The sequence below is a fragment of the Pseudorasbora parva genome, chromosome 13 (genome assembly GCF_024679245.1).
Source record: "Pseudorasbora parva isolate DD20220531a chromosome 13, ASM2467924v1, whole genome shotgun sequence".
In the NCBI taxonomy this organism is placed as follows: Eukaryota; Metazoa; Chordata; class Actinopteri; order Cypriniformes; family Gobionidae; genus Pseudorasbora; species Pseudorasbora parva.
Window position 1 is genome coordinate 4116832 of NC_090184.1, and position 18143 is coordinate 4134974.

At 37.4% G+C, this 18143-nt stretch overlaps 1 protein-coding gene across 7 annotated transcripts in view; it reads left to right on the forward strand.

Moving 5' to 3' along the window:
• The window catches only part of dbnlb (drebrin-like b), a 49026-nt gene extending 33224 nt beyond the window's left edge, over nucleotides 1–15802 (forward strand). For 4 of the 7 annotated variants that reach the window (XM_067412983.1, XM_067412985.1, XM_067412986.1 and 1 more), the window contains 4 exons: nucleotides 3305–3376; nucleotides 3602–3705; nucleotides 5518–5593; nucleotides 14617–15802. In XM_067412983.1, the coding sequence (XP_067269084.1) occupies nucleotides 3305–3376; nucleotides 3602–3705; nucleotides 5518–5593; nucleotides 14617–14753 (389 nt within the window). In that variant the 3' untranslated portion in view covers nucleotides 14754–15802. The remainder of the gene's footprint in view (nucleotides 1–3304; nucleotides 3377–3601; nucleotides 3706–5517; nucleotides 5594–14616) is intronic. The other 3 variants (XM_067412984.1, XM_067412987.1, XM_067412989.1) reach the window with 1 other exon arrangement.
• Nucleotides 15803–18143: the final 2341 nt, after the last annotated feature.

Genomic DNA, 18143 nt, shown 5'->3' on the forward strand with positions numbered 1-18143 from the left:
AATGGGTCAGTTTTGGGATCCTGACACTCAGTATGTCTCAGTATGCCTACGTGTGCAGTAAACATTTAGTAAAACATCCAAATGTCCGTTTTATACATTATCTTTCCTGTCGCTGGTTACGTTCCCCTCTAGTGTGTGTAGTTCTCAGAGTAATATAACATGCAGCGCTCTGTCTTAATTGCCGTGTCCACTTTTATGTCCTTAAACGCTCGTTTTTTGGGTCGACAGCTTATAAAAACGTATTTGTTTGGTTCTGGGTTTTTTATCTTGTTTGCTGTACACCATCACATATCAGCTTTTAGACATTGTGCAATTTTTTTGTAATAAGTCAGAAATGATAAGAAGGCCGCTTCCCGCAATAGAAAGTCAATGGAGACGGTTTGATTGTTTTCCCTCTGGTGGGCGTGGCTTTCAGATTTTGATGTGTGTCGCTCCGTCTCTATCTGAGCTTTTATGGGATTGTGGTCTTGCGATAAATTGGCCCTAAGGGGTCGGTTAAACACAAACTGAAAATGATAGTGACAGCCGATATACAGCTCTGGAAAAAATTAAGAGACCACTTCACATTGAGAAATTACATTAATTTCTTAATGTGAAGTGGTCTTTTAATTTTTTCCAGAGCTGTATGTTCATTTTTAATGTAAAAAATGTGGCTGATATATGAAAGCTGAGAAATAACGTATTATTTCCTTCAGCTGAGATGCTTAATATGCGAACTGATTGCTTGAATAGCTTGAAATATGATTGGAATCAAAAATACATTAAAGTGCAACATGTGCAGCGCAATCTCTCTCATATCGGCTACATAAAATCATAATGAGAACATAATGAGATTGTGTGCTGAGGACATGGCTTTTAATGGTGAGACTTTTGTTTTTTGTAATCAGACTCTCAATTATATAAAAATGTTGCTAATATCTTTGATACTCAGTAAAACTACAAAGTAGCCAAAAAGGTTGTTAAAGGACAACTCCGGTGAGAAATGACCCTAGGGGTAATTAACAGATGGTTACCGAGTAGATCGTTCTCTGGGATGCGTTTTCATGAAAATTGAATGTAAAGAGTTTTATCTTTAAAAACAGATTAGCTTTTAACGCTTGTCTATGGGGCACAGGGTAAGTGAAATTAAATCGCTAGTTATTACCACTAACAAGACTAAAAATAGCCTCACACTAACACGGCAGCATAATGAGGGTCCCTACATGTAAACCGAAGCATTGAGAACTTTGTAAGAGTACAAACAGTTTAATAAGAAAATACTTAATAAGCACAGTGCATTACGCGTTCACGGACAGAAGCCATCTTGGAGAACAGTCTTGACGAATCGATCCACGAGCGCTGTTCTAAGTGAGCTGGTCGATAGGAATTAAGTTTGTGAAATGTAATAACATGAACATTTTTATTTTCATTTATTTGTTTTCTCTGTTGTGTTCAGTGTTTTCTTCCGGAAACAACGGACCATATGAGATTCCAAGTCACAGTTCATCACTTAGCAGAGCGCTCGTGACTCGACGAGTCGAGACTGTTTTCCAAGATGGCTGCTGTCTGTAAACGCGTAATGCACTGTCTTTATAAAGTATCTTCTTATTAAACTGTTTGTACTCTTACAAAGTTCTCAATGCTTCGGTTTGCATGTCAGGACCCTCATTATGCTGCCTTGTTAGTGTGAGGCTCTATTGAGCCTTGTTAGTGGTATTAACTAGCGATTTAATTTCACTTACCCTGTGCCCCATACACTAGTGTTATAAGCTAATCTGTTTTTAAAGATAAAACTTTACATTCGACTTTCATGAAAACGCATCCCAGAGAACGCTCTACTCGGTAACCATCTGTTAATTACCCCTAGGTTCATTTCTCACCGGAGTTGTCCTTTAAGTACAGTGACTAATAATTACATTTACTCAAATTCTTTACACCACAGAATTGTTGTTGCGTAAACGTGCCCTAAGTCTATTATCTTCACCTTGATTGAGCTGTTAATTGCTGTTGAGCTTAACTAAAGAACTTAATGAATCATTTGGCTGCTTCTGTGAATCAATGATTTATTGGAAAGATCTCACTCAAAATAATGGTTAGCTCATGAATTGGGCATCGAGCATGCCAAGGACAGTTAGGACTTCTCTCAGTGCTGATGTATGACTTGGAATAAAGTGCACGAGTTATATGGACCATTATTATGATGCTTTATGGTGCTTTTTTGTTATTTTGGAGCTTGAAGCCTCAGTCCTCATTTTCTAGCCACAATATTCCTTTTGTGTTTCATGGAAGAAAATCAAAAGGTGAGTAAATGAATGATGACAAAAGGGGTGAACTGTGCCTTTAAATGGATTAATCGACACAGCTGGGTGTTATGATGGTACACTACCGTTAAAGTTTGGGGGCAGTAGGAGTTTTAGATGTTTTTAAAAGAAGTCCTTACACCCACCAAGGCTGCATTTATTTGATGAAAAATACAGTAATATTGTAAAATATTATTACTATCGCAAACAACTGTTTTCTACTTTAATAACTGTGGTCATTTATTCCTGTGATCAAAGCTGAATCACATGATCCTTTAGATATCATTCTCATATGAGTGTTATGGAAACCAAATATAAAAAAATAAGGATTCTGCGATGAATAGAAAGTTTTAAAAATAACTATTTGAAATATAACTATATATTTAACTATATATAACTATTGAAATATAAATATAACTAGAAATATTTGAAATATAACTTTTATTATAAATGTCTTTACTGTCACTTTTACGCATCCCTGCTGAATAAAAGTATTAATTTCTTTCAAAAGAAAAAATTTGTACTGCCCCCAAGCCTTTAAACCGTAACTAATGTCCACTTGGGTTTGAATATGGCATGTCCCTTATGATTGATAATATATTGCTAATCACAATTGTGATTAAAAACATTTTGAAGCATTTGTTTGCACTGAGGGCGGACTTACGTCAGTTATTAATAATCTGATCTTTTATTTGCCATCAGTCAAGCTCCAAATAAAATGAGATGAAGATCTCTCATACATATTTGAAATATTTAATGCAGTCTATTATCAAAAATGTGTTTACTATAAGATTATTTTGGGGTTGAGTTCTTAGCAAAAATAACTATATTGTGATCTAAATGGTTACTTTGGTTTGTACTGTGCCATATTTTGGTCGTGCCGCCCTCAAATTCTGACTCGACCCAACAGTGGTGTGTCAGAATACAGATCCAGTGCTCCCAGTGTGTGCCCGTTACCATGCATGTGTGTGATCCTGTGTGTTTCCATGCATGTGTGTGTGTGTGTGTGTGTGTGTTTTGAGTAGAGGCCAGTTTTGAGGAACAACCCAGATCTCAGTATGTGGAACCAGAGGCAGAACCTGAGCCAGAGTATGAAGGTGGGACACACACACACACACACACACACACACACACACACACACACACACACACATTTATCAGCTCCCATCATTTGTTTGGCTATCTCATCTCCTTGTCATTGTCATTGTCATCATCAGCACCTTTGTGTCAGTCAGTCAGCTGAATGTCAGCACCACCTTGTGGGGAAGGTGTGCTGCTACAGGAGACAGCAAGTCATGTCTCTGTCTTCTTTTATGTCTCAGATGTACAAGTGGTCAGTGATTATTATGAAGAGCCTGTAGAACAAAAGCAGCCTCAGTATGAAGCAGTAGAGGAACCGGACGCCATCTATGAGGAACCACCACAGGTACGACGCTCGCTACCAGAACTAACCAACTAAATAATGTGTTAAACACAGAAGAAACAAAGCCTTACATGTGGATGTTGGGCTATTATATGGTTTTTCATGGGGCTGGGTAAAAAATATTGATATCTGGATTTTAATCGATTCTCATTTTCATGAACCGATATGGACTCTTAAATCCCAAGAATCGATGAGTCTATCCTGTCTTCAGTTGATGAATGAACGGAGCATTGTATCTCCTCCAATCTAATAAATCACAATCATCTCTCTGATCGCTCTGGCTCAGCTCTAGAGATGCGGCTCATGAACGGATCTTCTCTTCCGCTTTAATACCAGTTACAGCGCGTAATAAACCTGAATGAGCATCTGAAAGTGTGTTAAAGATTCAGGACAACTCACTGAAATCTGTATCACGTCACATGGACTCGCTCAATCAGTTTCAACCGCGGAGAGACGTCAGTAAAACAGCTCGTGAACAATGTCACGAAACGTCACATTTACCTCAGAAAAACCATATCCAGTGTCCATAAACTCATCAGTCAGCTGAAAAAATCAACTCTAGAGAGGAGCATTTAGGCAAATATAGGCACCATATTACATAACCATTATAATTTTTAATTCAATATTTGCATGTTTGAATAATGTTTGAATAAATCTGGCAAGTTTTTATAACAGCCACCATTTAAATGTTTATATTTTATATAACATTATTATTAAAAATAAAAATGAAGTGTAATTGAATTGTTTGTATACAAATATCAGTTTATTTTTACCTTTAGTATTATAGTAGGCTGACCTCTGACTCTCATAGTCTACAGCTTTAGTTTAGAGATTCATTTTCCTTGAGAAAATTTGCTATGTATTGTACCTAATATATATCCAAAATAATCGATATTGAATTGAACCGATATCTAATCGAATTGTGCATTTTGTGTCAATACCCAGCCCTAGTTTTTAATATTTTTTACAGGATTATTATTGTGAATGTAGATGAGGTAAATGCATTGAAGACCTCGTGAAATCACTTGGTGACCAAAGTTTTCTGTTCTTTATTAAAGTGTTTTTATTGAAACTATATATATATATATATATATATATATATATATATATATATATATATATATATATATATATATATATATATATATATATATATATATATTTGTGTGTAGGCATCCATTTATTAGTTTTATTTATTTGTTATAATTTAATTTAATTATAATAATATTTAAATTTATAGAAATATATAATGTATAGAAAGTTTAAACAGATAGCATTTATCTGTTATCTTTTTGGATAGAAATTAGTACTTTTCTGGATGCATTAAATTGATCAAAAGTGAAGTAAAAACATTTGTTATATAAGCTGTCTATTTCAGATAAATGCTGTTCTTTTAAATGTTTCATTTTTCAGATACTCCTCTTTTATATTATTATTTTTATTTTTATAATAATCATAAATGTTTGTTGAATATCTGATCCTCATATGATTAGTGAAGGATCATGTGACACTGAAGACTGGAGTAATGATGATGAATTCAGCTTTGATCACAGGAATAAATCACACCTTACTATATATTCACAAAGAAAACAGCTGTTTTACATTGTAATTATATTTCGCAATATTAATGTGTTTACTGTATTTTTGAAATAAATGCAGCCTGGGTGAGCAGATGAGTTTTCTTTAAGAAACTTTTGTTAAACGCTTGATTTTTGTGGAGTGGGCCAGCATACAGATGAGCTCAAACTAATAGAAAACTTTGAAGTTGAAAGCATCCGTGATGTGATGTGAAGATGTTTGATTTGTGTTCCTCAGGCGGAGGAGCAGAACACGTATGAGGCCGCAGGAGATCGTGGGATCTGTGCCAGGGCTCTCTACGACTATCAAGCAGGTAAATATTGCTTTTAACATGATAATCAGTGCATTATAAATATACTTAAGCCTAGTTCAGACTGCACGATTTTCAAGCTCGTCGGGTCACTGCTCTTTTCACACTGCATGACTATCTGGGGTAGTCAGTCAGTCACTGCTGTGTTCACACTGACCGATGGATCGGCGACAGGAGGGTTCACACTGCATGACTATATGCAGAGGCCAACAACTCTCTCTGGTGTGCAAACTGCGTTTCCCAACATTTCCAACCAAAACACACGTGCGATGTGACAACGCGAGATCACACGTGCGTCAGACCGGAGTTCTCGCGCGAGACTTGGAATTGTTATTAAAAAAAAATAATAAACTGCACAAAGTTTGCTCCAAATTGTCTGTGTGCTGATTTGTGGAGGAAAAGAAAAAAGTAGCTGAAGAAATTGTTGGAGAGACAGAGGGAGCCAGGATTGTGTTCTGCAGGAGAGTTTGAGGTAAATAATTAATTTTGCAATATGCAAGGGGGCTAAAATCGGGCAGTGTGAACTAGGCTTTAGACGTGCATATTCCTTTCCCACAATTCTCTCCTGCTTGCTTTTGCTTTTTTCTTTCAAGCATTTTTCACTAATTTGGCTTATGGTTTCAAATCATCAGATGAAGATTTCTCAATCCTGCTCTGAGCAGACGAGAACACAACGAGTTTGAAAGTTTATTATTTTTGTTTTTTTAATCTGTTTTTACCTCACAAATATATTAGTATGCTATTATTAATGTAACTGATTAACAGTTGGAATATTTGGTGTAATTTTTTTAACTAACCTCTGCAAATTTGTTCAGTTCATTTATTGGAATCTTAAGCCTAATGCCGAGTTCACACTGCCAGAATTTTAGAATATTTTAGATATTTAAAATATATCGAGATATTTTTTAAACTCTATATGGATTTTGACATATCGTAATATATATTGTTTATATTTAATTCTGATTCCGCCACTTTGCTTGTTTGCCTTCTCTGTGCTGCGCTCGCGCGCCTTCCGCCTATAAAGCAAATATGACTTCCTTATTTCATGGACATATTGTGCATGCATTAATCGAATAATGTAGCTAGGTTTATTATCACTGAGATCACAGAAAATTTTGATTTCTATGATCTACATATGTGTATTTTAAGATGTTCTGAAGGCCAAAAAATTAGATAACAAAAGCTTGAAAACCATGTCACTCAACGCCTCTGCGGATTGAAGAACACACTGACACAAAGACTAAAAGACGGGACAAAGCCGTAGCCGAAGCCTCGCGCCAGTTTCATATGTTTTAAAGGTTAATCACATATTTTTAGGAGGGGCTGAGGCATAAGTTCATAAAAAAGGGCCTAGTGACGCCTATGGTTATGACAGTATTAGCCTACTTGATTTAAACAGCTATCTCTGATGTAATGGTTTTTTTATTCAAATGAACTGCTATATTCAGTGTAAAGTTTTGCTCAAAGTTATGATAGAGCCACCAGCTAAGTAGAGAACAAGTAACCAATAAGTAGGCTAACATACCTGTATATTTCGCTTTTTTTTATATTTCCTCTTTTTTCTTTTTACGATACTGAGCCCCTGATGGCTTTGACCTTTTCATGATGATGAAACTAAGGCCCTGTCCACACGAACACGGGTATTTTTAAAACCGCAGCTTTTTCTACGCGGTTTGGCTGTTCGTCCACACGAAAACGCTGTATCCGGTTACTGAAACCGGACTTTTTTGAAAACTCCGGCCAGGGTGAAGATTTTTAGAAACTCCGGTTACAGCGTTGTCGTGTAGATGGTGAAACCGGAGATTTCGGCTTTTTAAGTCGAAGTGCGCGCCGTTCTCTCCTATGTTTGACGTCAGATTTTCCACATTATCTCCTTTTGATTTACGTGTGTCGAGTCTATGCGGTGGATTCTAACAACGCTTATCACATAGCCTACAGATACATGTTCAGTTTCATTGTATTGCAGAAAAAAGTCGCCAGAATGCAATAATACAAAATAGTAAAGCAAGTGTGTGAAGCTATTACAGTCCACTTCGGCCCTGCACCTGTGTATATACAGTTACCTGTCACTAAGTCCAAAGTAAAGGAACTTGTAGAAGGGTTTCACTTGAGCTCATGGCATCCCTCAGTCAGTGCAATGTGCATCGGTGCCGTGGATGGGACCCATGTGGAAATCAGGCAGCCAATCATAGCGTAGTTTTGCGTTCTCATGTGGACAGATTTTTTTTTAAAACCGTGCTCGTGTGGACGCGATTGTTTTTTAAAACGGAGGAGGAAAAACTCCGGTAATAAAAATACCCGTGTTATAGTGTGGCCCCTTTAAGAGTTGCGCGCGCTCCCTGCAAACGAAGTCTGCATTTTGTGTATGTGCGCACTGAGTCTTGTTGTGCTCCCATGTGTGGGGATTATTTTCTCTTTTCTGTTGCTAACAGTCAGTTATTTTGTTTTATTAAGTAATGCTGTGGACGGAAAGGGAGTTTGTGATGAGAGTGCAGCGGGGAATAAAGTGCGATCTGTTTGATGTTAATCGCCTCCGTGTTTGCATCCACTCCAGTGAGCTATCCGCATTTTTCACTCGGACACAAGCGTTACAACGCCACGGATGACGACGTTCCCTGCCGCCCTCTACATGATCTCATTTCATTACAGCAAGGCCACTATCACCATGGCGACTTCACTCCAATAATTGCAACTAATCATAATGCCTTAAAATAGCAAAAGTACGAAATATTAATAATAATATATATCTGAAATAACTAAAAAATCTTGTTGGGGCGGGGGCTCACTGGCGCCCCCCAGCTGTTGGCGCCCTAGGCGACCGCCTAGTTTGCCTATGCCTAGAAACGGCACTGGACGCGAGGCAAACTAAATAATAAAATTACACTTCAAAAATTTTCCCCCAAAGTTCGTTTATGTCACTGAAGGCAGTTATCATCACGATGATTTCATTTCAGGTGTTCGTTTTAAAAATAAGTTTAGTTTGAGTTAGTTATTTGATTCTATAAAAACGGGGGTGTGACGTCATGATTGACAGCTGAGACTGACGGCTTCTCTGAGTGAAGTTGTCACTGAGGCACTAACAGACTTTTTTCGAAATTTTTGGGAGCAGATTAGAACTTTAGCTTTAATTTCTACATTTCCATAACTGTTTATTTCACACCAACATAATTAATTGTTCTGCATCTGCGAGAGTGTGGGTGGGCTTTTGATATCGCAGCTGTACTTCCTGCTCTACTTCCTGCGCTCTACTGCGCAACTCCGGTCCCGAAATCGCTACTGCGCAGACTCGGTCCCAAGATGTCCGCGCCGTGCAGGCCGCCTAAAAGCTTCAAATCTGCCAAGCGGAAACGGATGATGTCGAGTCGTCCATATTTTTTTACGGTCTATGGGTGAGGATTAGTTATCATGTTGACAAGTGCGTGCGTTGTTTGAGACTTAGTTTAGAGACCACGATTTTCCTTCTAACACAACGGCTTGTTAAAATTCATAAAGAAATATTAATGTTATCATTGTTCAAATCGCATGTTTCACCCACAGTCAGGCGATTGACACTATTGGTGCGAGACGCACTCGCAGTCATGTCAGTTTATGATTTGTGTCTAACTGATCGCATGGTTTTCGGTTAAAATGTCAAAATGATCGCATATCATTTGAAAACATTTAAAATATTATTGCAATATCATAATTATTATCATTTTGTCACCTTTTTTTTTGCCATCACAGGATTATGATGAATAGCTATTCATGTTTTAACCAAGAGGTAGCCTACATGATCCACATGATGAGGCGCTCAGTCACGCTTTAGTAAAGAGCGTGACATCTACTGTTTGAATTTTGATACAAATTTAACAGGAAGTGGTCTTATGACAAAATCAGTTTATTAATATCTCAGTCATGCCCCCATCTTTCTGCAGAATGCTTAATGTTTACTTGAAGTGTAAAAAAAGGGAGTCTTTGATTCATCTTTTGAAGGCATTAAATGAATGAAAAGAACTAAGGCTAAATGTATTGCGACTTTTTATCTCAGAATTTTGACTTTATATCACGCAATTGTGAGGAAAAAAAGTTAGATTTCGGAGATAAAAAGTCATAATTAAAACAGGCTTCCATAGTATCAGCTCCGATACCGCCATTATTTGAGGTTATTTTTATTATTATTATCGCCATTATTTGCAGTCAGACCGGACCGATCCAAATCCAGTACTGTGCGTATTCTCTTAATGTTAAGCCACTATATTAAGTGTTCTGAAGCCATCCCATAGTTTAATGTGAGGTACAGACGAATATTTAAGTCATTCAATTTAAGTTGACGTGAACTCTTTCCTCCAGTCATTCTCCATTTAGCTTTAATCTGTGTCGCGTTGGGTTACGATGAAACTCTCTCCAGATGATTTAATGCTCCTGTTATTATGTTTGATCTGAAGATATGGCTCTATGGTTTCTCATAGCATGACTTTATCTGTCTGGAGTTTACTGCGGTTTCTAAATCGTGTTTCTTTCTCCCGGGTGTGTTAGATCACAACACTGGAGTAGAGATTGAGTTGTTCTTCACACACGGTGACTGAATGTTTAAACTGTTCAGAGAAAACGCTCAGTAAAATCTGCATTTATAGATACATTACGCATTGATATCTCTTCCCTTTGTGTGTTGAGCTTCTGACTGCGGACGTCTGTGTTGCTTCGGGCGGATCATCCTGCGCACGGGATGTGCAAACGCGCTTTCAGACGCTCGATTGGAGCCGTTCGTATTATAATACTTTTACACTGCGAAAGATTATTAATATCTTTTCTTGTTCTGCTCTATCTATAGTATGATGCTGCCTACGCTATACATTTTAAAATAAATGTCTTTAATTTCTTAGTACACAGGCCCTATTTCTATAAATATATTTACTTGTTTTTCATGAATGTATTTTACAACAACGTGTAACATTTCACCAGATTTAGTGCTACACTTATTCACTTTTATTTGTTCCCCACTAAATGTTTAAGCCGGGTGTACACAGCGATTATTATTTTTTGCTGTCATTTCTCCCGAGACAAAAAAAAACGTCTGTGAGTTAATCATGTGGTCGCGTGTGTGAGAGAAATAACGAGACGAGCACGTTACATTTCTTTATTGTAGCGAGCACCTCCTGACCCCACGATAATTTGTATTAAACAAAATTCGGGGAGTCGGCCGGATGTTCACAGCGTATGCTGTCCCCTATTGCCAAATCATGCGCAACTACGTCACATAGGCTTGATCTATGAGTATTATTAGGCTATAGCTCAGCGCCTGAAACCATACAGCACACACACACTCGTGCGCGCCCGCCCTCTCTCTGGGTGTTTCTGTTGAAAGGAATGGCTGCTGTTCTCTGCTTTTCAACAAATCTTTTGCACACACATCATTGTTCTTTATTTCTTGTATCTGAAGCTAAAGCAGCAGCATTGAAAGCTCCAGTCTCTGTGTTTAGCGCGAACACTTGTGTGATGTCCGTGCAGTCGTGTCTTGTACCAGCTGCTGTGATGCGATTATCAAGTTAATTCCCTCATAGCATGTGCAATATCTCACGACTGTCCGAATTCACACAGTGCCTTTAGATTTTATACAATTATTAAGCACTCATGATTTCTCTAGAGTAACTTTTCCTGCTGAAGTAATCACTAATCTAGTTTATAGCAGTATTTTGTCATAGATTGTGATTTATTTATATATATATATATATATATATATATATATTAGGGCTTTCAAACGATTACATTTTTTTAATCGCGATTATTGTCATGAGTTAACTCGCGATTAATTGCAATTTAATCGCAGATATTTATTTGTTGTAAATGTATCTTAAATTAAGTTTGAATTAAGTTTTTAGTACTCTAATCAACATTGGGTATATGGCCAAATATACATGCTTTATGCAAATCTATGTTTATTATTAGTGAAACCATAAAATACTTATTCAATAATAATCAATAAAACAGCATGAAGACTAGATATGTATCAAAGGTCATAGATGTTTATCAAAGAACATATCTCTAAAATGTCTTAAAAATGTCTCTAAAGCCTAAGCTTAAACGTGCAGTATGCAACTTTTGGCCACTAGGGGTCACTCATTCAAAATAATAACAACAGACGTACTTTGATGACGTCGGGAAAGTGCGTGGGCTCATGGGAGTTGTTGTCATTATTGCCACTGTCAACCAGCGAATCTGGCATCTCCAGCAGAAAACATGTTCACTGACAAGGTAATTGTTATATTACATCTCTATTATTGTTACGTTTAGTTACGGCTTTTCACTTTATGTAATGTCAATCTAATGAAATAGCAGCGAGCTACCGTTACTTAACAAACTTATCAGTAGCGTTAGCTAATGTGTGAGTCAGAATGTTGTGCGGGCGGTCGCTATGTCAACATACCTATAAGTTGTAAGGCTATGTTGACATATTAACCGCGCATCATAATTTGAGTTACTCAAATTATAGATATGTTGACATGGCATCCGCGATTGTCGAACATTCTGTATATCAACTCTTCAATAAGGAAATAAATTTCAATTTAGTTTATCATTACCAACATAATGCATAGTAAATGAGAGAACCAGCAATACGTTGTTCATTGGAACACGCGCTGTGTCGCTCCCCACGTTCATCAATCATTCTAATAAACATTTATTTTGGAACTCAGAGATATATGAATAAGTAGATCATTATTAAATCAATATTATATGTAGCTAGTATTAACATATGATAAAAGTGACGGTCACCTTATATTAATTGACCAAGATAGTGGCATATTACCATACGAAGCTAACATTACTTTCTCCAGCTACATATAAAACCAATAATAGCTAGTCCATCTGCGTTTTACACATGACATCATCGTGTCACCAAATATACGGACAGAAATATACTTTTGAATCAGTTTTTAAAAAAATAGCTCTTTCAGTCTCCAAAAACAGAGAATCCGCCTGTTTGAAAAGCCGATACAAAATGTATAACATTACGTATTCAGCTAAACGCGTCTCAATGTGGTCAAGATCGCTATGCAATATGCAAACATACAGCATGTTATGATTATATGATTATTATGTTAGCTGAATGGTTACTTAAATGACCTGTTTATTAAAACGCAAGCGAGATCAGCATCTCTCTGCAGTCCGAGCTTGTCACGAAGATTTCGCCATCTTTCAAAGGCTTCTCCAAGGTTTACACGTCTCTTGCTTCTTCTACTGTCCCAAAATCTTCTCGGGTCATTTTTTTCACCCGTACGTTTGTGCTTTGTTGAGCTGGCAAAACGTACAGGCAAAGAGTAGTCATGATCCATTATCATACAGACTTTTTTATACGGGTGTTCCCCTTATACTGTCTGTCAGTGTTCCTCTTTGAGTTTGGCGGTTCCGCCGAGTTCGCAGGAAGCAAGACGCAAACGTGGATATGACGTGAAAGACTGGCGACATAACGGAAATAAAGACACGGTCCGTGTCTTTGAATTAAAATATTAATTTCTCTGGATTTAGAAGTTAATTGGAACTGTCGGGATAATGTAAACACACAACTTTAAAAAATATATAACATAGATATAGTGATCTTTTATATTTTTAATGCTGAAACATTACATATTGTGCCTTTAAAAATTGAGAATAAGCAGGGATTTCTCTCATTTTAAGAATATAAATAAAGGTAGTATTACTGTCAGTTTAGTTCAGAACAGGCCACAGTTCGTATGAAAAACTGGTAAAAATTTTGCGTGTGCGCACCGAACTAACTATGCCTCGATTCACGTGAACCGTGTGAGAAACGGAGTGTTCTTGTTCAAAAGAGTAACCTGTGCTTTCGTTTTAGCCGATTGTAATGCTTTTAGTTCAATATAACACATGTACTGTAAGTGGTGATGTGTCAATGATTTACCTCAGACATGAGCGAGAGTGAGCTTCAGTGTATTCACGCATCGCGCTCGGACTGCAGAGAATGTGCTCAATGTAAACGCACTTTTCTTTTGACCTGGTGTCTAATATGGTTAAACAGAAAATATGGTAGCTTATAGGCAATAACTGCACTTTTGGTTTAGAATATTAATGATAACCATTTTCGTTAATAAATTTAGTGCCGTTAAAATTAATTTGCGTTAACGCGTTAACTTTGACAGCCCTAACTAATATATATATATATATATATATATGTGTAGGTATCGGCCGATACTCTGAATTTTTAGGATCGGCCCAGTGGTAATGGTATCGGTTTATCCCTAGCTGGCGCTGCGCTGTCTATTATTATTGCTCAGATCTGAGAAACGGCAGCTCAAATGAGTAGCGCGCTTCCGTTCTGCTTTTGTTTAGCTTTCCTTTTGATGTTTCTCGTGTGTAACAGAAATGTCAGCTCTTATCAGTTGGGCAGTGTGGTGGAGGCACCAGTAAGACTTCTAACAAAATGTAGTCGCACCAGCAGGAAAAAAGGTTGCAAAACGCCACCGTTTGGTCACGGACTGGAGTCCTGGTTACACATACAAGTGTGCAGCCAGTCAAAAATAATCAGATGGGGCGGAAAAACAAATCAGGGTGACACTTTAGAATAATGGTCATTAGTTAATGTATTAACTAACATGAACTAACCACGAGCAGTACATTTGTTCCTGTATTTGTTCGTCTTTGTTAACATTAGTTAATACAAATCCAGCTGTTCATTTGTTTGTTCATGTTAGTTCACAGTGCATTAACTAATGTTAAAAAGATTGGAATAATGCATTAGTAAATGTTAAAATTATCATTGATAAATGAATGCTTTATAAGTGCAGTTCATTATTAATGTTAACTAATGACCTAAAGTGTTACCCAAATCAAACATTGAGCATCAAGCACAGAGACAAAGATGTCGAGCAACTGTTTGTGTATGCTCTCAAATAAAGTATACTTTGAAAGGCTGTGTGTTTGCCTGTACACTCACACTTGGCATACGTGTCAAAACCGGAGAACTTTAAATGACTAAGCTCAAATAAGCAGAAATCTCATCTGCAATCTGATCTTTATCTTGTGTGTGTTCTCAGCTGATGACACAGAGATCTCGTTTGACCCGGATAACATCATCACCGGCATCGAGATGATTGATGAAGGCTGGTGGCGAGGATTCAGTCCGGACGGCCATTTCGGGATGTTCCCTGCAAACTACGTTGAACTGATGTAACCGCGCTGAGCGTATCCCCCTCATCAGAGTCGCACCGCATCCATTTGCAAATATATTTAATTTGAAAAGACTAAAACTTAAAATCATGGACCAAAAGAGTGACGATCATGTGACATGGGGTGGGGGGTTAAACTCTGAGATTGATATTTCATACTGTATTGGTAGAATTGTCTTGTTCATTTCATTTCAAGCCGTTCTGATTTTATAAAATTATTTCACGTATGCTGGCAGACGCCCAAAAAGCGACCACTTAAAGATAAATTAGTGCTAGTGGTGACATTCCTGTGATCTTCTTAGACTTTCCTCAGTGTTTTTGAAGACATTCCTTAAGAACATTTCAGTGGCGTTTCAGAGATGTTTGGTGCAGATGTTTGTAGTAGTTTAAACATATCGGTCCTGTTTTGCCTTGGTTTTTGCCTTCTTTTCTCCACAAGCCCGAGCGAGACTGCCTTTCTTTCTTGAGGATCACAACAGACGTTTTGCTGCGGCGCCGTTTCCCGTGGCTGAGACGAGTTTATTAGCTGTGTTCTATACGGCACATGTTTAAAATCATGGAAGCAGCTTGAATAGACGTGCAGTGAGTGATTTAAGTCTGCTCAAAAATGTGGAGAATATTAATACTGTGATTTTTAGGTTTCAGGGAGCCATTGTTTCATCACTTTGCCTTTGGGTCCCAGCTGGAGTCTGTGTTTAGTTTTTGCCAAGGCTCAAAGAGAAAGTTCACGTCCGATTTATTTAGACCCTGGCATTTTTACCACTCACACACTTTACTGTCAGTGCTGTGCCAATACCAGAGTGTGAGGAGAAGTATTTTTGAGGAAATGTTTGAGGTTTCATTTTTAACAAAAAACTGTCATCTCAAAGTAATTCGACGGTGGTTTAGTTCCTCTTAAGAGCTCATTGTGAAAGTCTAACAATACTGTAACTATCAATTTAAAGAATAAATAAAGAGTTTTAATGCTGAAGGAAAGTTGCTGCTTTGTGTTATTTGACATTTTTCCAATGCAAAAATGTATTAAATGCACATTAAAATTGATCAGAGAAGTTGACCGTAAAGTAAAGACTTGTTTCTTTTTAAAAAATCATAAAAATAGAAAAGTTTCTTGAGCATTGAATCCCAAAATGTGACCCTGGACCACAAAAGCAGTCATGCGTACATTGTATGCGTCAAAACTATACATTTTTCTTTCATGCCAAAATCATTAGGATATTAAGATCATGTTCCATAAAGATATTTTGTAAATTTTCTACCATAGATACATCAAAAATGTATTATTATATTATCTCGGCCACATTTTTTCCTATCCTAACAAACCATACATCAATGTAAAGCTTATTAAATGTATACATTTTAATTTTAAAAATAAATTACCCCTATGTCTTGTTTTGTGGTCCAGGGTCACATATGAGAATTATTTGGGAAGGATCATGTGACACTTAAGACTGGAGTAATAATAATAATATTCCGTTTTGATCACAGGAATGAATTAGAAAACAACTGATATACATTGTAATATTTCACAACATGACCGTTTTTTGATCAAAGAAATGCAGCCTTGGTGAGCAGAAGAGACTTGTCCAAAACATTTAAAACTATATGAATATTTGGATCATTAGTGTGAGGAACAAGCCAAGATATTTTTCACTGAAAATCTGCTCTCAAATTACATTTTTGTCCTTTACACAAGTTTCAGATCTGTTTTTATGATGCTTTTTGTAATTCTTTTGGGAGCTTGAAATATGCATTTTGAAGTTGACAACACATGGCAACTACACACACACACAAACATCCTTTCCACTTAATACTACGAAGTCCCACACATGACATGCGGGGGATAAAATATGTACATCATGGCCACGAATTAACAATTATTCATTCTCGTTTTAGTAAATCATGTCCATTTTGAAAGAATGAATCCCTTGTTTTGAGTTAAAGGTGCGGTATGTAACTTTTTCGTCCACTAGCAGTGGTACTTTTTTTTTCAAACCTGTCCTGGAGGCTCCCCAGCCCTGCACATTTTGTCGTCCCAATTCGCATACTATCCATACTAAATAGCATTCAAAAAAGAAATAGTATGTCCCAAATTGTAGTATTCTGAAGGTAACTAAGCAACAGAGTCTGTTAAAGATGGCGAAGTAGTCCCGAAGCTTGCATACTTCTCTACTTTTCTGCTACACACTCAAAAGTATGTACTTTTTCTTCACAAAAAGAGTACATAGTTTTAGGGCATAGTATAAGTAGGTGAATGTCTGATAAGGGAGACATCCAGGACCTTAATTGACGCCACGTTTGAGTGCAGAATCTAGAGATGCAGCAGTGTTAACCTTTTTCCACAGACCAAAACGAGACAATAACTAAATAAAATTGTGTTAGATTAAAAAAACTATGACTGAAATCTACTGTCATTTTCATCAACGAATAAAAATGAGATGAAAATGTTAGGGGGGGCCGATTAGGGAAGAGATCCAGTCAGAAGTGAAGTCCTGTGTAACAGATGCACACATTTGAGTTGTGATCTAACTGCGGGTCAATCAATGAATAATGACAACGTTTACTTTACGATGTTTATATAGTTATATGTTTTAGACGGTTGTAACAATGGATGTTTGATCTCCCTCATCTGAACTTGAATTAGCATTTGCAACTTGCAATAGTAAGGTGAAGGCATTGCAAAATAAGAGTCCCGGTGTATTTCAAACTTGTTTATAATTAAAAAGGCACGCATTATATATACATTTTTGTTTACACAATATATGTATTTCATATATTGCCATATTTATTTTCCCATTTAATTCATAAAAAGACCTAGCCTGACAAGCCAGACCCACATCAAGATGTTTGGTCTGGAAACTCACCATTGGCAGCTCAATCTGAGGGGCGGATAAACGGTTGTCTTTCAAACTCCCTCTGCACGCGATAGGATAGCGCTACAACCAACCAGAGCAACGAAGGTGAAGCAGAGCTAGCTGGCAGATTAAACATTCGCTGTATCCGGTCGGCTAAACTCCGAACACATCTTCCCTTTTTAAGAATGACTTCAGTGCCGTTCTTTGTTCTTTTCTCAGAGAAAAGCTTAACTCCAAGTCTTCCAGAGTCGGTCAAAGCTGATTCGAAAGACCGACGTTCGCCAGCTTCTGTGTTTACTAGAACCACGCATAACTCGGCCGTTGTCATTATGGCCCCGCCCACCGACTCTATACACAATGTGATTGGCCCGGCACGAGTTGGGCGATTACAGCTCAGATGGGTATTTAGAGTTGCTAGACGACACTCGTGGGCCGATTAGATTTGCTGCCGCTAGGGTGCGTCTAGATTTCTAGGCTAAAAAAGACCAGTATTTGACACATATTCAGTAAAGTGTCAGGGCGGGCTTATAATAATTAAAAGAA